Source organism: Meriones unguiculatus, chromosome 1 (genome assembly GCF_030254825.1).
Source record: "Meriones unguiculatus strain TT.TT164.6M chromosome 1, Bangor_MerUng_6.1, whole genome shotgun sequence".
NCBI classification, from domain to species: domain Eukaryota; kingdom Metazoa; phylum Chordata; class Mammalia; order Rodentia; family Muridae; genus Meriones; species Meriones unguiculatus.
This window is the reverse complement of record NC_083349.1, coordinates 28,241,783-28,269,190: the sequence shown is the minus strand read 5'-3', so window position 1 is coordinate 28,269,190 and position 27,408 is coordinate 28,241,783. Positions and strand designations below refer to the sequence as shown.

The 27,408-nt window shown below is 51.9% G+C and overlaps 1 protein-coding gene across 7 annotated transcripts; it reads right to left on the bottom strand.

The window, feature by feature from the left end:
- On the bottom strand, positions 1-24,924 carry Rab3il1 (RAB3A interacting protein like 1). Of its 7 annotated transcripts, XM_060386263.1 has the most exons (12): positions 21,670-21,823; positions 13,111-13,256; positions 12,769-13,021; positions 12,250-12,345; positions 12,091-12,168; positions 11,240-11,458; positions 10,140-10,286; positions 9,500-9,628; positions 9,297-9,409; positions 7,191-7,290; positions 4,848-4,914; positions 1-4,042 (listed from the first exon to the last, which is right to left on the bottom strand). In XM_060386263.1, the coding sequence occupies exons 2-12, from the start codon at positions 13,227-13,229 to the stop codon at positions 3,960-3,962; spliced, it is 1,404 nt and encodes a 467-aa protein (XP_060242246.1). In that variant the 5' UTR covers positions 13,230-13,256; positions 21,670-21,823; the 3' UTR covers positions 1-3,959. The 7 variants fall into 7 exon arrangements, with proteins under 7 accessions (XP_060242246.1, XP_060242242.1, XP_060242253.1 ...); XM_060386259.1 differs by lacking the exons at positions 13,111-13,256; positions 21,670-21,823 and adding an exon at positions 24,667-24,924; XM_060386270.1 differs by lacking the exon at positions 13,111-13,256.
- Between the last annotated feature and the right edge of the window lie 2,484 nt (positions 24,925-27,408).

The following is a 27,408-nucleotide window of genomic DNA, read 5'->3' as shown; positions in this document are numbered from 1 at the left end:
TTTACTTACTAATGGTTATTTATTAAAAGGACTCTAAGCAGGGTCTTCAAGAGATATTTGCATACACATTAACAGGTACCAGTAACCCATGCCTATCATCAATGAATGGACAAACACAGTGGGGTATTACACATACAACAGATTATTACCAAGCCTTAAAAAGGAAGTCCCGTCATCTTACAACATGGGTAGATATTGAGGACACTACATTAAGTGAAACAAGCCAGTCACTGGAAGATGAATATACTATGATTCCATTTACAGCAAGTCTCTAGAGGAGGGAGTTAGAGTCACAGAGGCAGAAGGTGGAATGCTGGTATCCACAGCCTGGGGGCAGGGAAAATAGGGAATTATTTAATGGGCATAGCCTTTGTTTTTCGAGATATAAAAGGTTTGTAGATTGGTTTCATGGCAGTGTGAATGTCCCTAACACAAGTATAATTCGACACTTAAAATGCATGATAAGATTACATGTTTTAAAAAGTGGGTAAGTATGGCAGAGATTGCTTGGTGGGTACTTGCTGTGCCAGCCTGATGACCTGAGACCAGATCCACAGAACTGTTACAGAGCTTGATCCAGTGGCTCCTGCCTGTAATCCCCGTGCTCCTGAAGGGAAGGTGGGAAACAGAGGCAGGAGAATTCCCAGAAGCTAGCCTGGCTTATACAACATCAGACAATGACAGACTCTGACTCAGAGAGAGGGGAAAATATGGACCAACACAACATCAGAGGTTGTACACTCACACACGCTCACACATACACACACACACACACACACACAATCAACTCACAAGCACCAAATGAATGCCCACAATGCATGAAATGAATGAGGGAAGATTGTGGGGGAAAAAAAATCATCATCCCAACACATAAATGAGAAAAGCCACTTGCTCCAAGGTTATGGCCCTGGCAGGATTCAAATCAGGGCAGGTTTGGCAGATGGTAAAGTGAGATATCTCAGGGTGCTTCACCAGGTAAAAGTGATTAGTCAGGTTCAATGCCTCCATGCCTAGAGGCCAGACTCATGGCCGGCCAAGGAGGCCTCAAATGATCCCTATGTGCCAAGTATTCAAAAAAACCCAAGTGGGTTATCTAGAAAATTGAAGAACTGTGTGGCTGATAGCAGATGACCTCCCCAGTCAGCTTCCAAGAGTCAGAGCCTGAGCTACTTCCCAGGATATAGTATAGGAAACCTAGGTTCAAGTTCCAGGCCTGTCTCGGTCTGTTTTTTGTTCGTTTTGTTTTGTTTCTTTTGTATGTGTGGTTCTGAGGATCAAACTCCAGGCCTTGAATTGAGCACTTTACCACTGATCTATACCCCTGGCCTTCTGTATCAATTAAAAAGGCAAAGAACCTCAGCACACTTTGAGTTTTTAGTATTAAAAAACAAAACAAAACCCACCAGCTGAGCATGGTGGCACATACCTTTAATCCTAGCACTCAGAGGCAGAGGCAGGTACATCTCTGAGTTTGAGGACAGCCTGTTCTAGAAAGTAAGTCCAGGATAGCCAAGGCTGTTTCATGAAGAAACCCATCTCAAAAAGCCAAAATCAAAATCAAATCCCGGCCCAGAACAACAACAAAACAAAAAAACAAACAAACTTAGAGGTGAGTTAATACTTTGGATCCCAGAGACTTAGGTCTTTGTAACACCTTTCTTTCTTTCTCTTTCTTTTTCTGGAGCAGGGGACTGAACCCAGGACCTGTGCTTGCTAGGCGAGCCTCTACCACTGGGGTAAATAAAACATGACCTCAGGACCTCTTTATGTTCTCCAATGCCTCTCTCCATTTACATGAGGGATAATGGCATGTTTTTACGTTGCTAAGAGGCTGAAATAATGGATTCACAGAGAGGGCTGGGAACTCTGACTAGGGCTTGGCTATTAACTGCTGCTAGCAGGGTGTGGCTGTGTTGATGGCCCCACCTGGGGTCTGTTCATGGTCAATGCTTTGTAGGAGCAGGACAAGTAAATCAGGGGAGTAGGGTCCTCCATGGGCTTCTAGGGTGTCTCCTGGTGTTCCTGTGGTCCTGCATGAGGCTGGGCCCCAAACACAGAAGTTAGAGACAGATTAAATCCAGTGCTTAGGTTTTCATCCTCCCTTGTCCCCAGGTGAGCAAGGGTTGACATAGTTAGAGGATGCCATGGAGAACTTGTATGGTACACCAAGTCCTCCCTTCCCTGACATCCTTTGTCTTTTACTTTCCTCCATCCAGTAACCTGGATGTATTGCTGGTATGTTTATTATTGCCAATGCCAAGCACAGGGGAGACCCGAGTGTTGGTTAGTGAATGAGTGGATATGACAGGGGTCTGGTCAGTGACCTGGTGTCTGTGCGGGATAGGGATATAGCGAAGGATTCTAGATTCTAATCATAATGGAGCAGGGGGAGGGGTGTGAGAACACAGAGGTGCAGCAGAGGCAGAAGAGTCCTGGGAACAAGCTACTGGCCGGAGAACATGTGAAGGCAGAGGACCTTGACAGAGCTCTGGATAGCCCCCAGCTGATCTACCATCTGAGTTGTACCTGGGCCTCAGGCCAATTGAGAAGTGCCTGTAGGCTACCAACAACCAACCCCAGAATCTGATGTACCGTCCTCCCAAGAAAGCACAAAGCCCCACAGGGGCAGGGGCAGGGGCAGGGACCAACAAGACGTCCTCTCATTCCTCCTCTGAGGTCACCCCACCTCTTTCCCCTTATGTCTGCCATGCCCAGCAATTCTGTAGTTCCCACAGTCCTAAGGCAGGTAGCACCAGCCAATTCTGAACTGTCCTGTCAAGCCCCAGGAAGCCGAGATGCCTTGACTACCAGGCTTCTAGCAGACCTGGGGTCATCTGTGAGGGCTAGGGGTTTCACAGGTCAGAGCTGAACTCGGAGAGTGGCAAACTCATTCCTCAACTCCAGTAGTCTTCCCGACAGCAAGTAAGTGGTGGCAGCAGTGGGGGTGGCTTCAGGATTTGGGGTTAATCCCAAGCACGAGGCCAGTCAGGAAGGGATTTGATTTCATTCCTTCAGATGCCCAAGCCCTGGCCAGAGCCCTAGGGAGCAGGAGTGAAGGCCACTGCTGCCTAGCCCCTACCAACAAAGCCTTCCTTTATTAAATAGAGATCGTGTTACATTCCACTTGAAGGAAATAGGGGCGTGGTAAGGGATATGTCCAGGTTGGATCCCCCAAGCCCAGTTCCCAAGTGGGCTGTGATGGGTACAGCAGGGTCCAGGTCCTGCATGGCCTGCCCACTCCATCCAGCCCAATCACAGGGCCCCTGCCACCTGGATGGCTGCCCAGGCTACATCCTGAGGCTTCCCTGGTGGCACAGACCTCTGTAATTTTAGGAACTGGGCCTCCTGCAGATGGGGTTGAAGTGGGGAGGGAGGGCCAGGGAGAGGGAGGCCTCTATGCAGAGGAATAAAAGAAGGGTCTTGAACTCATCTTTAGAGCACTTTGGGGCAATTATCCCTCCACCTTGTTCAGACTGGAGACACCTGCCTTACCACTGGGGCAGTCTAATGAGGCCACTTGGGAAACAGAGTGAGAGTTGGCCACAAGGGGGTGCCAGTGATCCAGGACTTAGAAGCTATGGGGGAGATCCAGCCTCCTAGAACAGCGTTGGTAAGAATCAGGGACTTGTGGAGGGGCCTGCTCAAGTGTCCCCTCCCCGAGGCTTAGCCTCTCCTCAGTATGGCTCCAAGCTCCTTGGTCTTTGGTGCTTTCTTGAGATCCTCTTGGTGGCTACAGAGCCCAGTGTGCAAGAGGGTCATCTCATGAAGTCCAGGCCAGGCTGTCCTTCTGTCTGTCCCAGGTGGGATGGGTGGTATTGGCTCAGTACTGTCTCTACAGCCTGGCTGTTTCTCTGTCCTTCATCTTCTGGCTCAGAGCTGGCTCCAGGAATTCTTGTCTGTCTGTCCCAAGGCAGATGTTTGCTCTAGCTCAGAGCCTACTTCAGGCCTGGGGCCATGCCCTAGGCCTCCTGGGGGAAGAAGCCAAGCTTGGCTAGTGACATCCCCTTCCGCAGCCTCATTATTTCCCAGAACATCGGCTCAGCTGCAGACAGAGAGGACAGTTCATGGTCACTTTAGGCAACTACCTTGGCCTTCTCTGGTTTTGGGCAGAGCTCTGGGAACCCCCTCATCCTGGTCAGACATGCCTGCACTCTCTGCCATACAGTTGTTTTCATAACAGGCTTAGAACTCCACGTCTCTGGTTGCAAATGTTCCTCCACCTTGACCCAGAGCAGTGAGCAGGGCCCAGAGCATCAGTCCCTGTGTCTGGAGAAGGACCCTTTAAGCAAGGACTCAGGAGGCAGGGAAGCCATGCTCTGGTGGACATGAAAAAATAGGCAAGGGTCACAGGAGAGAGAGACATCATCAAGAACCTTGAATGTCACAACTAGTAACAGGATGCTGTCTTTGTTGGACCAAAAGATTTCAAGGCAGAGACGGGTGCAGTGGTGCACACCTGTAATCCCAGCACTCTGGGAGACAGAGGCAGGAGGATTACTATGAGTTTGAGGCCAACCTAGTCTACAAAGTTAGTCCAGGACAGCGAAGACTACACAGAGAAACCCTGTCTCTCTCAAAACAAAGAAAGAAAGAAGCAAAAAACAAAGATTTCAAGGCAGAAGAAAAAGCAGCATGACCCAGATATGTGGAAGGCACCAGGTCTGCTGCCCCAGTGAGGCAGAACCCAGCACCAAGGAGGATCTGGGACAGTTTATTAACCTGCAATGCTCCCTTCTGCTACACTTCTACTGGAGAGACTCCAGACGCTTGCCTCTGCTGCCGCTGACAGGTAGACTCTCTCCCTCCCTTGGTCACTATCCCTGAAAAGGCCACTAGGGGTCACTCACCATCCTGCCGAACCAGGCCTTGCTGGATGTAGCGAATGTACGTGAAGAAGTTGCATACTGCAGTGATCTGTGGGCAGAACGGAGAGGGTGTGACCCACAGATTCCCCATACTCTAGGGTCCCCTCCAAAAGCCTGTGTGGACCCTACCCCAGTAAGCAGAGCCAGGGGTTGCTCTCTGACTCTGCTAGAATGGGGCTTCCAAGGTGTGATTAACAGTAGCAAGATTGCTCCAGCTGCTAAGAATAACTGCTGCTACTGTCTGGAAGCTGTGAAGCAGGTGAGACACAGAGACACCATGCCCGCTTTACCAGTGATGAGGACTGTCAGCTGTGGAGTTAGGAAGCGGCCAAGCTGACAGATGAAATCAGGCAGCCTGCACCAGCAGCTAATCTCAGTCTTCTCTGGACCCGCTCCGCCGGTGCTAGGAGGTATGTCTGGGTCCGCCAGACAAAAACTAGGTGTCTTGTGTAATTGCAGGAATTAGAGTCGCTTTCCTGAGCTGCCTTGGTCCCTAAGCTTGAAGACCAAGGATAGCTAGAGAGGCCTGTTCTCTGCCAAGCTCTGGTGATCCTTCATTGGTGTAGGTGCAACCCCAAAGACTCTTACAGAGAGGAGGCTCTGTTGGTATCCTGCCTAGAGGCCCAGAGGCCTAGGCCTGGCCCCATCTCCCAAGCTTCTGCGGGTTTAGGCTACACTGAGCTCACGGTGCCCATTTTGTGATGGGAACACAGGCTAGCTCTTTGGCTGAAACAGGGACATCTCTGTGCTCAGGACTCTCTCCAGATCTAGCCAAAGCTAAGCCCAGTCTTGGTTTGCCTCCTCTCCCTGCCCTAATCCTGCTTCTTGCTCCATTGAGAAGTTCCAGCAATGTCCATGCAGGCTCTGTATCTAGAGAAGTAGCCACGATGAGAGGTAGGCAGGTGGGGATTCTTGAGCAGGGAAGCCCTATGTGTGAGACACCCAGAGACTGGTGAGAGAGAGAGACTCTAGGGAACAGAACTCGCCAGGAGGCCAGAGAAGGTGCAGGGAGCTGGAATTGTGGGGAAGGCTGCCAAAGGCAGGGTGGTATGAAAAAGCACAGGAACATCAGCCACGTATGGCTGAGCCTGGTACTAGGAAGGGGAAACAAGACTAGGGCATGGGAGAGAGGGTTGGCACAATTCAGATGCCTGGGGACCACAAGGGGCTCCTGAGTATGGAGTGGCAGAGTGGTAGAGTTTCTCCCCAAAGGCTGTGTCCATCAGTCTCTTTGACCAAGGATCACATACCACACCATCAGACCCTCCTCAGCTCTGGTCTCTTCCACTACACAGCTTTTCCCAGCAGAACCAGACATCAAGGTCACAAATAAAAGTAAGTGCCACATATAATTTTGCAAGACACAAGGATGGCCAGCATGGGCCCTCCTGTTGCCCAGTGGGTTGGGCTAGAAAGGGATAAAGGGGACTTGAGGCCACACAACAAGGCTCTGGGCAGCCTGTAGATACAAAGTAGGAACCACAAACAATTCAGCCCAAAGGCTTCACATCTAAGCTGCATGGCCCCGGGGTACACCTCAGCCTTGATTTTAAAGGCCATGTGGTGTTCCTGGCCTACAAGGACCATCAAGGACCTCAGTCCTGAAAACACATGGAATTCTACCAACAGCTGCAGGTGCTTGGAAAGGGCTCTGAACTTAGAGAGGAATCCAGCAGAGCTGAGCTCTAATTGCAGGCTGGTGGGTCCCTGAGCTGAGCTTGCATGGTGAATCAGTGTCCAAGGTTCTGGCCCCAGAAAAAGGTGAGATACTGCAAGTGTATAACTGCATTATATAGTGGTTCATGCCTTTAGCCCCAGCACTCAGGGAGCAGAGGCAGGCAGATTCTCTGAATTCAAGCCTGGTCTCTATCGCTAGTTTTAGAACAGTCAGGACTACATAAGACCCTGACTTTAAAAGAAAAAAAGAAGTGTATTACCTTTTGGATGGGGATGTATCTCAACGGGTAGACTGCTTGCCTACCATGCACAAAGCTCTGGGTTCAGTCTCTAGCATAACAAAACTAGGCATGGTGGAACATGCCTGTAATTCTAGCACTTGGGAAATAGAGTCGAGAGGTTCAAGGTTATCTTTAGTTTGCATTACAACTGGGTTGTGAGAGACACTGAAAAAAAACACAGCATATTATCCGTATACTTATGGTCATTTGTCACACAGCCAAGAAGAAAACAAGAGGCTTGGCCTGGCTATGGTCTGCGGCAGTCTCTGCACCTTTGAAAGTTGTCTAGGCCGTGCTTCCTGGCCAGAGGTGAAGAGTTCAAGCCCTTCTGGTCCCACACAGCTAACATGTGTGAAGGAAGACTTACCCTGGCCCGGGAGGATGGTGAGATGTAATAGTGACTCTTAGAGTCCCCGAGGCGGATCCGATGGTGGCAGGTACGGGACAGTCCACTCAGGGCACATGTGCTGGAGGGAACAGAGGAAGTATAAGGGCTGAATGACGCTCAGAGGCATGAACCTGTGCCAGCTAGAGGATGCACGGAGAGTGAGCATAGCAGCCAGGCAGGAAGTAGGGCGGGGCCTCCTCTTCCCTCCTAGCTTCCCTAAGAGCCCAGGGCCAAACAAAGATGTGGGATAAGGCAAGTGTCCTCAGGATAGACCTTAAGTACAACCCCAGACTCTGCTCCTTTCTCCACATAGGCAGGGGAGCTTGGACAACCCCACCCTAGGTATACCAAGGCCACACCCTCTGCAGCCTCTAAAACTGCACACACACACCCATCATCCCATCTACCCCTATTACTTGGGACTTTATGTAGGATCACCTCTTTCCCTAACCGAACTCTGGTCTGACTCCCATAGCCCCACAGGGTTCTTTTCATCCTCTGCCCACCAGGCCTCACTAAAAACCCCCTCGCACGTCACCTTTTTCCTCAGCCAGGCCTGGGAAACCCACTTAGCACCTTCAGCTACATGCACATTAGGTGGCAGTTGTCCCGAGAGCTCACCCTCTGGCCTTCCCCTCCCAAATCTTGTTCCTCCACTAGTCCCTGCCTCCAAGATGAACTCTACTGGGCTCCTTCCCCGACATCTGTATCTGGTCCCCAACCTACATCATCCCTGTTACCTAGATTCCCTCAGTGCTTTCCAACCACTCTCCCTTTCCCTTACCCTTTCTTCTCAATGTTACAGCCAGGAGCTTCTCCAAAGGACATATAGAACCCACCATCTTTCCCCATGGCTTCCATATTGCCCAGGAAATAATTACAGAATGCCAGGTAAAAAGACGGTAAGTGTTACCTTTTCCTTCACTGTGAGGCTGAATGGACCAGAGAACTCTCTTTTAAGGGAGCATCTGCTGATGACCCCCAATAAACCAGCCTAGTAAGTTGGTGCCCAAACTGGCAGAGGCTCTTTATACTCTGGCTGCCCCCCATGCGCACACACACACACACACACACACACACACACACACACTCTCAGTCCCAGCTCCCTGCTCCATGGCTATGGCCTGCTCTGAGGTATTTCACACTCTAGCTTCCCTGACCTTCATTCATTCTGTTCCCTCTGCCTGTAAAGCTGGCTCAGATGTTCCTTCTGTGTGGCCAGGCTTCCTTTGTGGAACCAGCCAGCCAGCTATGGAACCCCACCTAGCCAGCTCTGGAATGTCAACGGGGAAAACCTGCCTGTTCCTCAGTCCACCTTGACTGCTAAGCTCTGCTGCTACTCCTGCTCAGTGCTGGCTGAGCAGCACACAAGATAAGATGCCAAGGCTGTTAGTAACATATTGGCAGGACATAGAGCCAGCCACTAGCAATCACTTATATGCCAATCGGAGCCCAATATCTCTATGGGGCAGAAGAGGAGGGGAAGGGAGCAATGATGACTCCAGCCAGAAAAGACACTGCAGCTGGCATCAGGAATTTTTGACAAAGATACTTCCTGGTCCTAAATCAGGACAGTGGTGATGGTTTCTCTCTTGCAGTTTTGTTTTTTTTTTGTTTGTTTGTTTGTTTGTTTGTTTTGTTTTGTGTTTTTGTTTTGTTTTGTTTTTTTTAAGCAGGGTTTTATGTAGCCCAGGCTTGTCTTGAACTTACTCTGTAGCCAAGAGTGATCTTCAACTTCTGATCTTCCTGCCTCTATCTCCCAAGTGCTGGGATCATAGGTGTATTCCACCACACTTGGTTTTACATGGTGCTGGGGACAGATCCCATGGCTTTGTGCATGATGGTCAATGCTTTTACTAAGCTAAATCCCCAGTCCCATGTCCATCTCTTGGGAGTCCTAGGCTAGGTCATGAACCCTGGGAAACAGTCACCCTGAATGTTACAGTCCCTACCCACCCTGAGGCTCTATATCCCCTCTAGGAGATCCAAGACTCAGGCTCAAGTCCCAGTTCCTTAGGGTGCTGCCTGAGGCTCCACGTTGGACCTTCCCATGGGGGCAGGAGGGGGTCTAGGATGCCAGCTTACTTGGTATTGTTACAGTCAACAGTGGGGACCTTCACAGTGGGCAGAGTCTGTGAAGCCACAGGCTCGATGGTGAGCGTGTTGTCCTCCACAGCAGCCCGCACCAGAGATGAGAGCTGTAGCACATCAAGGTAGAGCAGTGAGACGCTGGGTGACTGGGAACCAACGGGATGGGTCCCCAGCTGGCCACCCTTGGCCCACCTCACCTCCTGCACTGTAAAGTCGAGGCAGGGGCCCACATCCTCCCGGTATACCCTTTCCAGGAAGGGGCAGTTCTTATCCAGGGTAGGTGATGCCCTCCAAGCCTGGAACTCTGCAAACAGGGTTGTATCCACCTGCAAGGAAGAGTTGCCAAGTAAGAGCAGTCAAGGATGAGGGTAAGTACCTCAGTGAAGGCAGAGCTGGCAGAGAGGAGAGCAGGAGGATGCAGGGGCGGGGCTCAGTGGGCTGTCAGGCCTGTCCTCAGCAGCCATGCAGGGGAACAGAGTCCAGGGGAAGAGGAGGTCCTGTTTGCCCTTTGCACCAAAGAATTTGGAACAACAGTTTGTATCTGGGTGTACATTAAGTTTCTTGGCACTGCAAAATTACAGACTTGGATCCAGGGCCTTGGCCTGAATGCTGCTACTGACTCCTTTTGGAAGAACCATCAAGAACAAGCCTGTAAGAACCTGTGGGTCCCCACAGGAGCCCACAGGTCTACACATAGAGGTACATGCATAGAGGAGAGAACATTTCACAGGTTTCCCTGCTGACTACTGGAGGAGGCAACAATGACCTGCCCTGGGCTGCATGCAGTGAGTGAAGCCCAGAGGAGGGATGTGGGGCGGCCCCGAAAGGAGCCATTACCTGTCGGGAAAAGGAGAGAGAGGTATCGGAGTTGGGGGTCGTGGGCGGCTCCCCAGATGGGAGCTGCCAGGTCGGCTCGTAGGTGAGGTGGATGGCCTTGCTGGGGATCACGCACAGGAGCAAGGAGAGTAGAGGGGGCAGCCCAGGCTGGGCCAGGGGAATGGGTGGACAGATGGACAGACAGACATACAGAGACAGACAGGAGTAAGGAGGAGATGTCAGTGTCCAATGGGAAGCTCAGTATTCAGAAGGGGACCCAGAGGGCTTTGCTTGCACATCTTCCCGAAAAGCTTAGGAGACAGATGAAGAGAGTTCTGAGCTAAGATAGGCTTGAGCAAGAACCTCAGGAAGCTGAATCTCACCCCACGTCTCCCTGGTGTTCATCCAAAACAGCCTAAACTGGCTTTTTAGTATCCCAACAGTTCTCCCCTCCACCCCCCCACCCTGAGGGAGGCAGGGAATGTGGCATGTGAGGTAACAGAAGTACTAACAGCTACCTAACAGCCTGTGGTCATGTCAGTCCAGCCTGGGCCAAGCCTCCCTCCCTCTTTTCCCTGCTGAGGCAGGAGAGAGACATTTTTTAATGCCTACTTGCCTCAGTACCACTGCCCAGACCATAGAATATGTGTCATAGTGTAGTCTTAGACCTCAAGACTGTAGTCACAAACATCAGGTATCCCCCCTCTAGAAGTCCAGTGGCATCTGTCTCCTTCCTCCCACCCCCACCCTGACAGGGTTTTTCTGTATAGCCATGGCTGTCTTGGACTCTCTTTGTAGACCAGGCTGGCCTTGAACTCACAAAGATACATCTACCTCTGCCTCCTGAGTGCTGGGATTAAAGGCTCTGTCTGTCACTCTTACCACAAGAAATGTATCTCTGAAGAGGCTTCCTGAGAGAGGACCTTCAGGTCCTAAGAGTCTGCTTGGAATAAAAAGAGCCTGCCCAGCCTTCACAGTTCAAGGGACCCTGAAGCCCAGAGAGGAGAGAGATGAGTAGGCTCCCACAGGAGGGGTCAGGATGGCTCTTCCGGGATGCTGACTTGGCTGGTTAAGCATGCTCACCCCTCCCCATTGTGAGCTCGCTATGGCCTATGCCTCACCTCCTTGCCTTCTTTGTCTGGGGTGGGGATACGCCCTGCAGTGGGGCACACAACAGGGCAGAGGGAACTGCTGGTGCTCTTATGGCGTGAGTGGCCCTTTCGGGGTCCGGCCTTGGTGGGACTCAGCAGCTGTGGGTGGAGCTCACGGTTGGGAGAGGCTGGTGTGGATGTGATGACCAGTGTCTTCAAGGCTGTCACCTCTGCCTGGAGCATGTCGATCTGGCCCAGACAAGATGACCGTCAACCCCAACGTGGGGTTAATGTCACCATGGCTACCATGGCCTGGCAGCCAAGTATCCCCAGCAGTACCTAGCCCATCCCCTCACCCTTGGAACAACCTCTAAGACTTCTATTCTTTAGACAGGGCAACCAAGGCTGAGAGGAGATGTGGCCTGCCTCCGGCCGAGGTGTGAGACTCTGCTGGAGGCAGGCATCTGGGAACTTCCGGGAGTTCCTTCTAGTGAGTGTTCGGGGATTCCCCAGAAGCCAAGAACAGCCCAGCTTCACTTTTACTGATTGGTAAGCGCTCTAAGCAAGGAAGCTGCTTGCCTTGGTTCTGCAGCCACGGCCCATGTTCTGCCTTGGAGGCAGGAGGACACCCAGGGTCCTCTTGCACTCTACAGGATCCTAGAAAAATTTCCAGCAGGAGCACTGATGGAGTCCGGTGCCCTGGGCTACTTAATTTCAGACCCTCCCTGCGTGTCCCAGATCTGTGTCCTTCTGTTCCTGATGTCTGGTTGGTCTGTGAGCAACCTGTTGCATGCCCTTGCTAGCTGAGGGCAGTACTCTCCAGCAAGGACTGTGACAAAAAAAACCTTGGGCTGGCTCAGGCACACAGGGATGGGTCTCACCTTGCCCCAAGCCTCCTTCAACTGCTTTTCTGATGCTGCCTGCTTCATGTTGGCTTCCCGGACCATCTTGTGGGCTTCCTAGAAGGCAGGGCAGCTCTGCATGAGTGGTTACAAGATACTGCACATCTGGGCCACCCACTCCCAGGCTGCCCAGCGCACCTCAAACAGGCTGGCTGTCAGCTCCTCCAGCTCCTGCTCCAGCTGTGCACGAACCTTGCAAAGCCGTTCACACTCCTCATCCTTCAGCTTCAGCTCCTGGGTGCAGGCAGGAGGCTGTCATTCCACCCTAACCAGGCTCCACTTCCCCAGCCACCGCTGTGAGGCTCCGCGCCACCAGCTCGCTTCACCAGGTGTCTGACATTTTGTGGTACGTCATCCCCAATGCACAAGATTAAAACCCTAGCCTGGTAGCCCATCAGAGCTGGAGGCAGATTTCTGGCTAAGTCAAGATGTGCGAAAATCATTTTAGACTTCTGAGGCTTCGTGGTGGAGTGCATGCCTAGCAGGCTTGAAGCCCCAGGGTAAGCCCCTCTTCCTTTGAGTTCCCAGGACTCCAGCCTGGGCCTGGCATGCAACCTTGCCAAGTGATGACCCCTCTTCCTTCCTTCCACAGATATCTGGGCTCAACTAAGTCTGGCTGCTCTTCCTCAGCCCCCAACCCTACCCTGGAGTACCCACCTTCTGGGCTTTGTATAGCTCCTCCTTCAGGAACTCTGAGCCTTTCTCTCGGATCTCCATGGAAGAGCTGCGCAGGCGTGACACGTCCAGTGGGGCAGCTGCGTGTCCCTCACCCTGGGTCTCCTCCCGGGAAGCAGAGGCTTCTACCAGGCCTCCAGGGGGCTCCCTGTTACCTTTGCCAGGGTCCAGGTTTTTCCAGGGGACTGAAACGGCCGAGAGGCCCACAGGGAGGCCCTCGTCTTGTTGGGGTGGGCTGTAAGGCAAACAAGGGCATCAGCACACACAGGCTGGGGCCTCGGGACCTGCAGAACTGAGCCCAGGGACCGACCCTGGGCCACATACCTGTCACACGAGCCTCGGTCTGTCCATCTGTAAAATAGAGCCACTACCAGCTGTAACCGACTGTCACAAGGGCAGAATGGCCAAGCACGAACTCTCTTAGGGGCCAAGGCAGGACTCATGCATCTTTGTCATCCACCATCCCCAACCTAGGGTACAGGGCAGTGCTTGGTATGCAGCAGGTGAGCAGTGCTAGGTCCAAACTCAGTTCATATTTGTCAAGCAGACAGATGAGCATGAATGTATCGGTGCTTAGAATAAGTCTCTACTCTGACGCGGTGGGTAGAGATATGGTGCGTAGCAGGTACTTGTGCGTGTGTCTGTGTGTGTGCCTTTAAGATTTGTATTTGTATTCCCGTGCATATGTATGTGTCTTGGGAGTGACTGTCACTCCCAAGAGTTGGAAGGGGATGGGCAGAAAATCTTGCCTCGGAAGAGGCAGTTAAATGGGAGCCTTCATAGACATAGTTAAAACAAATCGAACGTTATCAATAACATGGTATCGTTAGTGGAAATGTCAATATGATAGAAGTCCACAAAGGCGGGCCAGAGAGGAAGCGTCAGGCCTCAGCAAGCAGGAAGAGTCTGCAAATAGCCCAAGCACCACAGACCCATTTCCTGTCAACCCTGGATTTTGTAAGGAGCAAAATTCAGCTCTCCCTGGCCTTCTGTGTGTCTCCAGACAAACGTTCCCTCTTCTGGAAGCCTCAGGACCCTGAGCTTGCCGGAGCTGAAGCCCCTGGACACACTTGGGGTTATACACTTAACCAGCCCCCACTTCCAAGCTACAGTCCCCCCCTGGAAAGCAGACCCTGGAGAGGAAAGAGAGGAAGGTCTGGCCAGTGGCTGTTTGTGCAGAGACAGCGCCTCTGGATTTGCTTGCTCAGCAAAATCTGGGGCTCCTGAGCCAGCAACCTCAGAGCAGCAGTGGCTTGGCGGGCTGGGGGGGGAGGGGGCTGAGCTGACTGATAACAGTGGGGAAGTGAGGGGGAGGGGCTCAGCCAAGCCTGCACTGGAAGAACACAAGGCCAATGGGACTGGGTCTTCAAATACTTGACAGAATATGCTGGGGACTGTCCCTTTCTCTTGAACCCAAGATCCTGAGAAGTTCACCAAAGAACCTCTGAGCCTCAGTTTCCCTGTGAGTAACTCAAAGAGAGTGAGATAAAGACTATAACCACTGAGCCCACTGCAAACTGCTTTAACATGACCCTGGCCACTGCCCAGCCCAGCCCTTTCTCTGCTCTGGAACAGGCCCAACATGTGGCCTTGAGGCTCCTGGAACTGGGCCCTGCTTGGCAAGGACTTGGCCTCACTGAACATAAGGTAAGGGCAGAGATTCGCCATTCCACCAGTGTGTGGGGCAAGCAGATTTCTCCAATACCATTCATGGGGGAGGGGGCTTGTTGGCACAGGGCCCTTGAGGTCTGAGCCCCCTAACAGTGCTGTGGCAGCTGTATGGAATGAGAACTCTGCCCTGGGGTTTGCAGATTTGCTTAGACTGACTGGACAAGGAGCCTCAGGGGTTCTCCTGCCTCTCTTTTCCCAGGACCATGATTATGAGAGTGTATGCCACCACACCTGGCTCAAGCCCAGGTTCTCATATTTGCAGAGCAGACACTATCAACTAAGCCAGCTCCTGGCTTTGTGTGTGTGTGTGCACGTGCGTGTGCGTGGACGTGTGTGTGTGTGTGTGTGTGTGTGTATTTGTATTCACCTGCATGTGTATATATGTGTCTATTCATGTATGTCATATGTGTTGGTACTCACAGGGGCCAGAAGAAAGCATCAGATCCCCTGGAACTAGAGTAACAAGCAGCCATGAGATCCCTCATTTGGGTTCTGGGAACTTGGGTCCTCTGTTAGAACTTGTTGGGGACTGGCCTGGTACTTTATTTAGACAGAAAAGGGGAATTGTTAAGGATTGGCCTGGTGCTATGTATTCTAATGTTAATTACTGGCCCCCAAGATCTTGTCCCTGCTCAGAAGAGCACATTCTCACTTAAACCTATCCTTGTTTTGTAAATGTGCCTAAGATATTTAACTGATTGGTTGATTAAAGTCCTTTACCTGGGCAGGACAGAATGGGGCAGACTTTTGAGGACAAGAGAATCACAGCAGACAGATGGGAAGAGAGGAAGGAGGAGGATGCCATGATGGGTTAGCATGGAGAAGAAACCCCATAGGTCAAGAGGAAAGACTCAAATAATGGCGAGAAAAGGCCCAGATGAAAAATACAAGCAAGTACCATGGAATTATGTATGGAAGGTATACCAGATGAGGAGGATTAAGGTGGATGACACTGGATGGGGGCTGCGAGACAGCAAGGTGCAGTTATTATTGAGTCAGCATAGGTGAAATATCTGCCCTGCCCAAGATAAATAAGGCAATTATAAAATCTAACAGGTGTCTCTGTCTTATTATTTGTGATAGCAGGTTAGATAATACTGTCATTATAATCTTATGGCTAATAATAAACATTATCTAGCCCGACATTTTTTTAAAATTTACAAGTGCTCTTAATGATTGAGCTCTATCTCTCTCTCTAGTCCCAGACATTGTTTTAAATACTCTTTATACAGTAACTGTAGTGTTTCCTCCATACTAGAGATAGGGATGCAAGCTCAGAGAGTGGAGGGGACTTCCATGGCGGTCCTACAGCTGGCCAGGGGTAGTGTGGAGACAGGCAGCCGGTCTTCAGCAGAGCTCCCAGCTTCTAGCCAAGTGGTCTGGTATGGGGTGAGCATTACAATCAGTACAGAAGCTTCATGATCAAAGGTTTCTGGAACTAGGGGAACTCAGTAGGCCTTTTATGAGTTAGAGCAGGGAAGCCTTACCCAGTCCCAGCTCAAATTGGCTAAGCCGCAGAAAACACCCTGTCTAGAGTAATGGCCTGGGGAGAGAATAAGGAGGAAACTGTGACCAAGATCATGGCCAGGCTTTGCCCTGGGAATGTCTCAAGTTCCTGGAATCTGCTTTCCCCATAGATTCGTAAAGAAACCATCAGGCAGAGGGATGTCTGCCTGATCAAATAGGAAGTCACTTGTTACATAGTGCCAGATGAATAGGGATCAGTCCTAACCAGGCAGAAATGCCCAAAATGCCTGTCCTGATTCTGGGTCCTGAAGCTGAGCCTACAGGCACTCCCGTCCTGGCAAGGGATGACAGAAGTGGAAGGGGAAGAAGGACACAGTGTGAACATGGCAGGGACTCCAGTCTGCAGAGCCTCTTCCCTCTCACTTCCTGGCTTCAAGGCCAGTTCTGGTGATCCATAAAGTTCAGAGAAAGGAGGAAACTGAGCCAGGCTCTCTGACCCTCCACAGACTCCAGCCTCAAAACCTGCATGTGAGGCCTCCGGGAGGCAGGGGACTCACGATCCTTGCACCTCCTCAGTCCAGGCTCTGGGGTAATATAGTCTTTTGTGAGGAGTATACTAGAGGATGGGAATCAATCTTCTAGGGGTGAGAGATACTAAAAGTCGAGGTTAGACACAGATGGGGTGGCCAGCATCCCCCATCTCAAAGCTGGCTTAGAAGCCTAGGGCCCCCACATACAGGAAGTGCTCTCCTGGGTCACTTCCCCAGGAAACACAGTGCAGTGGCTGCAATCTTCAGTCCACCATGCCTGCCCTGCAGAGGCAGCAGAAACTTTTGTCCCTACCCTCAAAGCATAACTGAAGGAGGAGTCCTGAAATCTGGCCTGTCACTCAGACACTCAAAAACCCTCGGGTCAGGAATTCCTGGCCAGAGCTAAATAGGATCCCTCTCAGCCCTCTGAACTTCTGCCTCTCCTAGCCTGGACAAACTGGCCTGCTCTGGGCATGGCCCTCTGCAGCTATTTCTACAATTAAGAATCCCTTCTCTTTTCCAGGCCACAATGGTTCACTAAATAAACAGCAGAGGGGGCCCTGAGCGCAGCTCTGGGACAGGAGAAGGGTGGGGCTGGGAGGGCACATCCCATGCCTGGAACTCTCAGGAGGGCACTGACACGGTTCAGGAGCTACATTCAGACTTATTCAGGAGACTAAGAATGACAGACATATGAGACCCAGGCGGCAACAAGGTGCCAGGAAAGGCCCAGACCAACAGGTCCACAGGGTTGGTTTCCAGGTTCCTGGTTCAGGTTCAGCCCAGCCCACCACTTCAAGCACCGTGGATGTCATGACGGTACCATGGTGAGATTCCTCGGTCTAACTTTAATGACAAAGCACCCAGGAGTGACACAGGGTTGGTGGAGTGGCTGGGACTACACAGCAAGGTGGCAGGATGGGAACTGAACCCAGACTGCAGGCACAGTACAAACAGCATGTGACTTGCCCCCCAGGAGCGGGAATGAATGGAGGTTTCAGAGAAGTGAGGCAGGATGCAGATGGGTTTGAGGAAGTTGGAGGCAGTAAGGGAGGAGTGCTGAAGGGTGATGCCAAGGGCTTCCTTGCCTGCCTGGCAGGACTGAGCTGAGAGGGGGCACACAGGCAAAGCCCTGTAGGGGAAACCATGGGCATGGGCAGGGGTAGAGCAGGAGTCGGGTAGGAGGGCAGGTAAAATATGCAGTATAGTAATTGATTAACTAAGCTAATTTAAAACCAAGGGAAAGGTGAATGAGAATAGTGGAATGGGAATGAGGAAGTGGGAAGGGGTCTTCAGGGAAGCGAAAGGGGGTGGCTCAGGCTTTTGGGAAGTACAGGGTGCTGTGGGTGGCTAAAGGGAAAAGGCAGGACAGTGACAGCTGTTGGGAGGTACCAGTGGGAACAGCCAGCACCCAAGCCTGGGCTTGGGGTGGCAGAGACATATCTTGTCTCTCTGGTGGCAGAGTCTGGAGTCGAGTCAGAATCCAATGAGCCAAGGCAAGGAAGCACAAGGAACAGGCAAAAGACAGAATGGGCCTACGCCACCGATGGAGGGGAGTGGGGCAGAGGCAGGGGATGTTGCAGGAACAGCAGGCCCTAGAGGGAGATCAAGAGACTAAGTAGATGGCCAGGCCAGATTCTTCATGCCACTGCCCCCCAAGGCCAGGCCAGGAGAGGATTCAACCCCATCTCTCCACCAAGAAAAGAACCAGGCCAGGCCTAGATGAGAGAGTTACAGGTTCTGCTGGTATAGGCTTCTGAGGTCTCCCTGTATATGTAGTCCAACATTTCTCACACACACACACACACACACACACACACACACACACACACGACATCTGACATGTAACATGTGTGTGTAGTGAGTGCCACATCCTAATCCTCCCATAGGTGCAAGGAAGATTCCAGGAGCCACCATGGCCATTCCCTTTCCCCTCCCATTTCACTTTGTAGCCTCCCTTCCTTGTTTCCCAAGATTTACTGAGTATACATCCAGTTCGAGGTCTGGCAGGGCAGAGCTCTACGGAGGGTCTACTCTGATCCTAGACACAAACGTGCTGGGTAAGGAGAAGCAGGCAAGACAGTTCCATCTGCTGAACGGCCAGGGAGTGGGGGGAATGGGGAGACCATCTGCCTGATCCTAGGGCCCTCAGTCCCCTGTGACTTAGGTTTCATGGCAGGAGCTCTTAGTGCAGTGAAGGCCCGGAACAGTTAAGTGACTTGCCCAAGACTGCAGAGCCTAGACACCTCCAACTGGGGAACTGCCTAGTCACTGGCCTGGGGCAAAGGCATGGCCCTTAACACCTGGAAGGCTGGGTGATCGTAACAACTTAACTTTTTTTCTTGGCCTTCCCTAGAGATATGTATGGTTCCTCCCATCCAACAAGTGGGGAAACTGAGACTAGCAGATCACACCAAAGTTATGTGGCTGCTCAATGGGACAGAACCAGTGCAGAACCCAGATTCGAACTCTCAAAATAACATCCTCACTCCATCATCTAGACTGGGCTTGGCCCCCAGGACCACAGGCCTATGGAACTATGGGAAATAGAGGAAGGGAAGCCCAGTCTGGGATGTGTCGTGAAGAAGATGGGAGTCCCTAAAAGTGAGGTTAGACAGCTAGGCATAGTGGTGCAGCACCCAGGAGACTAAGGCAAGAGAATCAAGAATTCTAGGCGAGGGCCAGTGAGATGGCTAAGTGAGGAAAGGGGCTTGCTGGATAACCTTGAGGGCCTGTTTGATCCCTCGAACCCACATAAAAATTGAAAGAAGCTGGGCGTTGTGGTTCACACCTATAGTCCCGGCACTCTGGGAGGCAGAGGCAGGCAGGTCTCTGCGAGACCCTGGTCTACAGAGTGAGTCCAAGACAGTGAGTACAAGTCTTGTAGTCCAAGGCTACACAGAGAAACCCTGTCTCAAAAAAACAAAAAACAAAAACAACAAATAAAAAACTCAACAAAGTTTCCTCTTCCTTCAACATGTATTTGGAAACACAAGTGCTCCCTCACTCATCTTACAAACACACACATACACACAAACACACACATACACACATACACACACACACACACACACACACACTCCACACAAATAAAAATTTATTTAAAAAGGCCAGGGCCAGGCATGGTGGCACACGCCTTTAGTCCCAATACTGGAGAAGCAGAGGTAGGCAGACTGCTGTGAGATCAAAACCAGCCTGGTCTACAAAGTGAGTCCAGGACAGCCTATACAGAGAATCCCTTACTCAAAAAAAAAAAAAAAAAAAAAGAGTTCCAGGTTAGCCTAGCCTATATGGCAAGAACCTGTGTCCAAAAAGTACAGCAAAACAAAATGGGACTAAGGTTGAAGATACAGCTCAGTTGCTGGAGTACTTGCCCAGCACACACAAAGCAGCTCTGGATTCCATCCCCAGCACTGCATAAACCAGACACTGTGGCACATGCCTGTAATCCCTCTACTTCGAAAATGAAGAGACAGGTCATCCGTCTCTTAGGAATCCTAAGGAGCTTACTCCTGACACCTACAGGGTCCAGTCACTTCTGCTCATCCCCTTTTAGGACCCTGCCATAAACACCATAGCCCAGTTCATCTTTCAGCAGAAAGTCAACCCCTAGAAACCCTGGATTGGCCAGGCCCCAGCTCTTCCTGGGCTAGGATCCGTAGCTCCTAGGATATACCTCCTGCAGCTGACATGAGCCTCTAGGGGTCACACTGAGTGAATGACCTGGCAGTGTGTGACCCTTAGCATGGTCCCTCTTAACTGCCACAGAGAGTGGAGTGCTCCATGGTCCCTACGTCCTCAGTGCAGTCTAGAAGCTCAAACTCTGATTCCTTTGGCCAAGCGCTTCAGAGATGGCTCAGTGGTTAAGAGTGCTTTCTGCCTAAGCATGAGGACCTGGGTTCAGATCCCAGAGTAGCCACATACACCTGCAAGCTCAGTACGGTGAGGGGACATGGGACCATGAGAATCAATGGGGGCATGGCACACTAACTTAATTAAACAACAAGCTCCAGGGCTCCAGTAAGAGAGACCTTGTCTCAAGGGAATACAGTGGAGAGAAACGGAACAACACACTCACACTCTCAGTGTTCAAGCTGTCCCCATCTCCAGAGAAAGGGAGCTGTACCCTGAGGGTCATGCAGAAATTGCATCAGTCCACTCAGCATAAAGGCTCACAACTGCCTTCAGAACAGGTTGCTCCTCAAACACACAACCCTAAGGATATGCATTCCCAAACAGCATTGCTTCAACCTCTTCCGGCACCAGGAACCCACCCAAAAACACTTCGCAGGCTTAGCTAGAATCTTTCCCTAGAGCAAAATTCCAACAAACACAGGTTGGCTTACGCTCCGTCTAAAAGATCCAAGCCTGTCCACACCTCACGGGAGCCCAGGGTTGGTGCCCTAGTTGGGGTTGGAGCCCCGTTTCTTCCTAGTGCTTCTGCCCAAACTCAGCTGGGATCCATGAGAGTAAATAGAGCTCACCTGTTCCCCTCCCCCAGGGGCTTTCCTCCCTCCTATTCTGGAACAGTCTTTAGAAGGAACACTCCCCAAGACCTAGTCTTTGCAGCCCAGGGAGGAAAAGGCATTTGCTAAATTCAAGAAAGGACATCAACCTCTGTGAACACAGCGCAGGGTCTCCTATTAGACTGGCCAAGAACAGGAGTCAGCCTTAAGAACCAATGGCCCTAACAGATGGAAGAGGGAGGGAGGGGTGGAAAAGAGGCTCGTAGAGAACTCGTGGTCTGTACTATGCCCCTCCAGACTGAGGGAAAGTACCACCCACCTCCTATCTGGAATCAAAAGGTTCCAGTCAACTGGCCAGGGACCTTGGAGAGACACAACTAGCTTTCTCAATTGCACTGCTCCCTCAGAGTTCATGGCTGTCCCCTCCTTCAAATGTGTGGCCCAGATTTACTATCACTCATCTCACCACCACCACTTTTTCTCATGCGCTCCATTGGAGCTAGGAGGAGTTGGTGCTGTCACCCTTCCCACCCTGGGGCAACTCAGATCGGTCCCGCCAAGGTCCTTTCAGCTCCCAGGCTGCAGCGTGTTCTCAAGCTACAAAGCACCCCTCCACTGCAGGCAGGGCTGAGTACAGATCATCTCCCAAATGGGGTACAAACAACAGAGATGACCCCCCCTGTTCTCCCACCCCAGGAGGCCAGCGCGGCCCAGACCGAGCGCAGAGCCACGGACGTGCGGGCACCTACCCGCTCCACATCCCGGCGCCTCCACTCTCCGCGTTGCCGCAGCCGGGTCCAACTCTGCCAGGGCCCCAGAGCTGCGCTGGCGCCTGTCAATCGCTCCACAGCCAGTCTGTCCCGCTGGCCGCCAAGGGTTTGCGGCTCCGCCCCACCCCAGCCCTTCCACTGCCCTGGGCCGGTCACGTGCCAGAGAGGCGGGCCCCAGGCCACGTGCCCGGCCCCGCCCCTCTGCTGGCCCGGCCCTGTCCCTCTAGCTGCAGGGGACAGTGATCCCGCGAAGCGAGGGCAGGCTGGTCCTTTCATCTCATATCCAGAGCTGGTCTTTGCCTTTTTCAGTTTCTGCCTTGAACTTCTGGGCCACCCTTGCTTGAGAACCTACAATGGGTCTCGGGGGTCTCAGCTCTGATTCTCGCGCAGATTGTCACTTAAGGCGGGCAAACACTTCCTGCACACGCACTGAGACTTTTAGCCCTGTTACAGGTCCTGGAGCTCGCAGATCTTCACCAGTACCTGAGTGACACAGGGCTTCTGGGAAGGGGGAGGGGCGGTTAACCCAAGAGAGCGCTACTTTGGCCCAATCTTAACGCCTCTGCTTCCAGCCTTCCCCTCTCCCTCCCCCTACATCTGAACACTGCTTCTCCCAGCTTTGCCAGCCATCCTAAACTCTGGAGACGACTGGGCCAAACCTCACAAACACCTGTCTGTCCCAGGTACGCAAAAGATCTATGAAAAGCTTGGGTCCCTGGCCACTGGTCACCTGTCTCTCAGTTCTTCCGCCCTTCTTTTATCCTGACCACTGATCTAAATGAAATTCAGCCTCAGATCAGAATCCAATGAGTAGGACCCATAGCCAACCCCTCCTTGAGTGCTGCTAGGGCCGTAGGCAGGCTCTGCATCCCTCTCTGGGCTTTTGAGAATACTTCTCACTCAGCCATCCACACAAACAGGCATTCAGCTGCCCCTTCTGAACTGTCTAAGGACCATGCAAAAGCAGGAGATAGTCCAGGATGGAGCCTCTCCCTACCCCCAGCCCCTTCCTGTCAGTGGGGGTGTCATGTATTGCCTAGGTTGGTCTCTAGATTCTGGGCTGACCTCCCTCCTCAATCTCCCCAGTGACTGTGACAACAGCTGTGTGCTTATGAAACTCCAGTCTGGTAGATGATGGGGGCGGGGAGGAGCCTGCTTTCCAGGGCCTCTACTGCCAAAGCCTCCACTTGCCTAGGACCCATCTTCACCAAGGAATAGTGTCTCCTTTTAAAACAGAAAAGAGAGCTGGGTGCAGTGGCACATGCCTTTAATCCCCATACCTGGGAGGCAGAGACAATGGGATTTCTGAGTTTGAGGCCAGCCTGGTCTACACAGAGTTCCAGGATAGCTAGGGCTACACAAAGAAACTCTGTCAAACAAAACAAAACAAACAAAGTCAGGAAAGAATTAGGCTGGAGAGATGGCTTAGGCAGCAAGGACATTCATTGCTCGTTGCATGAGGACCCAAATTTGGTTCTCAGCACCCAAATCAGGCAATTCACAACTTCATTTGGCTCTAGCTGCAGGGTATCCTCTGCTCTCTTCTGACCCCTGTGGGTACCTGCATGAGTGTGCACAAACTCACTCATGGATATACACACATAATAAGCATTTAAAAAATAGAGAAGAATGTTCCTTTCCAGCTTATAGGAACAAGGACTTGGTGACTGGAATCTATGTCTTTTCTCCAAGGCATCGTCTGCCATGGAGAACCTGGACATCTCTCTATAGCATCCTTTCTACCTTGATAGAATCTCTCAGCTCAGGTCTCCTATGTCCTTCCCTCCCTCTTGGGTGGTTACTTACCGGAGAAACCAGGCTATGGTTTCTCCTGGGAAAGGACCAACCCCTTCTTGGAGCTATGTTCCTCCACCCAGCCCAGCCCAGTTTACGGTCGGGGCCAAAGAAGATGTCAACATATTTTTATTGACTTGAACCCTTCACCATCTAAGCCTAGTGCTGTTTTCCTGCTCCTTGTTCTGGTCACTATCTAGGGGAAGGAAGAAAAGACAACACACAAAGAGTCCAGGACAGGGGCCCTTGCCTTCCAAGTCTTTAAAAGGAAGGGCAAAGATAAATTATGGCAGTCGGATTAGTGAGAGATAAAGATCTACAGTGCCAGAGGAAGAGGCCTCATCCTGGGAGCCATTGAAGGAGGCCTCGAAGGACAAGCATGTGGTCACCACCTAAAGAACATTGACATGCAATCGCTAACCAAAAAATCTTGTCATCTAGGCATCTCGACTCTATGAACTCCCAAGCCACACAGCTTCCTCTCAGCAGCACACGGACCCCTGCTGTGTCCCTGGAAAAGGACGGACGCAGAGAAAACTTAAGGAACCTGCTTTATGTTACACGGACAGGAGGGGAGAGATGGAATCTCTTCACAGCAGTTTTTCCAGGGCACAACCCAGCACTACTGGTTTTGCTGGAAGCTGTGCTGGGTACAGCTAGCCCTCTGAAGGTTACCGAACACCTACTAGGTGCCTGGCCCAGCTGATGGTGAACACCTACCAGGTGCCTGGCCCAGCTGATGGTGAACACCTACCAGGTGCCTGCCCAGAAGCCAGAGGGGAGGGAAAATTAAAGATGTGTCTATAGGCACCAAAAGCCTCATCTTCCCTCCTCACGCACCACCACCACTTCCTGTCCACTTTCCCCTCCAAAGCTTGTTACATTCAGCCACAGACCCTAGGCTGAGGCAGAAGGCAGATGGGACTTGGGAGTCAGTATGGATGAATCAGTCGCAGACTGTTTCTAGCTGTGACTTAGGATAAGTGTCTGACCCTCTCTGAGCTTCAGGTTGGACCAGACAACCAAGGCTTCTCTCACTGTGCCCACCCTGAAGGAAGCTCCTGAAAGTCGTCCCGATTCAAAACAGCCCACTGTTCAAAGCCAGCTTCTGACCCCCATGTCCCTGCAGAGTGGCAAGACCCATCTGCCATCTCCCCTCAGTGTCCCAAGACCTTAGCTCACCTGTTTGCATCCGAGGGCTCCTCTCTAAGGTTTCTCTCAGGTACAGGACCCAAACCTGATGGGGCATAGCGGACAGTGCCTGAGCTCATAGCCAAGAACACTGGGCATGACCCTCGGGCAGGGCACTGCCTAGGCTTCTCAGAAGCTTCCATGCCTGGGGGTCAGGCTGAGGTCTCTTTAGAGTCCACCAGAAGAATAAGCGGCAAAGCCTGCCTCCTCTCCAGGCAAAGCCTCACACTAACCTTTGCTATCTCTCATGAGCAGCAGCCCAGTGGCCGGGCGGGGCCTCCCAGACAGGCTTCTATCTTCTTAAACCCTTAATTATTAACTCCTGAAGCTCAGCGGGCAGCAGAAGACTTGGGCCTTTTTCCTGGGTTGTGGGCTGTGAGCCGGACAAGACTGTATACCTGAGAGCAGGAGGGAGGCTACCCCCACATGCTAAGGCCCTAGACTTCAATGAGATCCCTTAAGACGGTCCATCTCCTGTCCTCTACAGCTGAAACACTGGGCAGAGCCTGTCCAGCCTGGTTCTACGATGAACTGGTTGGTTATTTGACTTTGGACAGGTACTCAGTAGCCAGACCCTTAAACCCATTAACTACCATCACCAAAGGGCAATTCAACACAGCTTCAGCTGCTCTGTGCCTCAATTTCCCCAGCCATAAAGTGGATTGTGAGCCTCTGAAGCACATCTATCTGGCCAGCTGTCATTACCCAGATACACCTCAAACTTCTTTCTAAACATTGTTCCCCATGGTCTTTTTCCTCTTTTATTCTGAGCAGGGTGGTGGCCATGTTGGGGATTGAAGCCAGAGCTTTGTGAATACTGAGCCACCACACACCCAATCCTCATTCTTAACTTCAGCTTCCATCCCATTTTGTGCCTTTCAAAAGGAAAAGATTTCCTCCTTGGCTGTGTGACCTTGGACAAGACACTTAACTTCTCTGGAACTCAGCCCTTCGTCCTATAAAACGGGAACTATTCTCTGCTTTGGAAGACAGCACCATTCTTGGAGGGTTTGTCTGCCCTAGTGTCACAGGAGCATCTCCTAAACTCCCTCTTCTCTACTTTCACTGTTGTTTCTGGTCTGCCTTTGGGTCCTTCTGAGCCCCTCCCCACCAGCGCCACACCCCGCCCAGCCAGCGGATAACAGTATCTCTGCTGAGCTCTGGGCTGTGAAGCCTGTGTAGCCTAATGCAAGCCAGATGCTGTCAGAGGGTTTCCTGGCTGTGAATTTTCCATGGCCTGCTCCCACCCCCTTCCTGTTTTTGCTCCTCAATCATCCCCCTACTAAATTCTCCAGTGCCCCCACCTTCCTCTGCAGGGCAACCAAGGCCTCACCTGGAAACCATTAGCGGAAAACAGGATGTGCAGAAAGGGGGTGCATCTCCTACCACCCTGATGCAACCCAGCCTGGATGGTGGCAAAAGGCACAGGATGGAGGGTGGGGGCCCCAGTGAGGAAACTGAGTCAGGGGTCCTGAGAACCTCACAAAGCTCCTTTCTGAGCATTTTGCTTAGAGGGGTTACTCTGTGAAGACCTTTGCCAGAGACAGTTAGGGGTCAACCCTACCCTCTTGCAAATCAGGAAACTGAGACTTGAAGAGTCATCCAGGGTCACTAACGAGGGGGCACCCGAATAGAGTTGGGAATGGGCCAGCTGGCAACAGAGCTGTTGTCTAGAGTCTCTCTGGGTATTGCTATTTCTTATTCATTCCTGCCTGCCCTCCCCCTATAGCTTGAGGTTGAGCCTGGAGTCTGGTCACGAGGAGACTCCCAAGGCGAGACGTAGCTGCCCAGACCTGGCTGGGCAGGCTCTGAGGTAAGATGAATCCACATTTGCAGAAGCTTCACAGGGTGACCTTGGACAGCAGGCCCAGGCCCGTGTAAGCAAGAGGGGACCGCTTTCTCTTCCTCATCCTATGAGCCTTTCCAGGCAGGCAGGGTTTGAACACACCCCCACCTGGTGCCTCTGACCTCTTCATTTCCATGAAAACAACACAACCTCTGGGCTTCCTACCCAGCTCCGCTGGCTGCCCCTCCCTCCACCAGCTGTGCAGTGTTTGGACAACTGGATGGAATGTTCTGCCGCCAGAGTTCTCCCTGGATCCCTGAGTTCATATTTCACCAGGGAGGGAGGAAAGGATGCTGGCTCCAGGAGAGGGAAGAGACTGGGGAGTTCAAACACAGGCCTGGACACCCCACTTTCTGTGCCCTCTGGCCTGGCAGGACTGCCTGCAGCCCCTATTCTGCTGGGGCTCTGAAGTCTGGCCAGGATCCTAGGGAAAGGCCGGATGGCTGGCGCAGGCAGCTGTATGGTGTCAAGACCGTGGTCAGGCCAATGATGAAGTCAGACCCTGGGGACAATCTGGGCTGAGGCAGGGCTGGGTGAGGAACAGCTCTTGGGGAATTCTAAGAATGTGAAGATCATGCTAGCATAGACCTTTTCCATCCTGCAGACTCTTGGTTTTATAGCTAGGACAGTTGAGGTCCCTCGGGCAGCTGTGTTTGCCTCAGTGGACACAGCATGCCGACTTAGACCTGAAACTGAACCAAACCTCCTCATGCTAAACTTGCACTTCTTGCAGTCCAGGGAGTCCTCACCCTCAGGCCTGGGAACACACATTATCTTTGCTCTTCCTCAAAAGACGCAGACGAGACAGCCTCTGGGTGCACAGTGATCTATGTTCACAAAACAAAAGAGTGCCAGGGTGGCCTCTGAGAGTGTGCCATCAGGGAGGC

Bases quoted from the DNA above. Each gene is read 5' to 3' on its own strand.
- Rab3il1 (XM_060386259.1), bottom strand. From the start codon at position 24,818: ATGGAAGCTTCTGAGAAGCCTAGGCAGTGCCCTGCCCGAGGGTCATGC. The intron at 12,169-12,249 runs GTGCGCTGGGCA...CCTGCCTTCTAG, and splicing joins TGACAGCCAGCCTGTTTGAG to GAAGCCCACAAGATGGTCCG. The intron at 9,410-9,499 runs GTGAGGTGGGCC...GATGTGCTACAG, and splicing joins TCGACTTTACAGTGCAGGAG to CTCTCATCTCTGGTGCGGGC.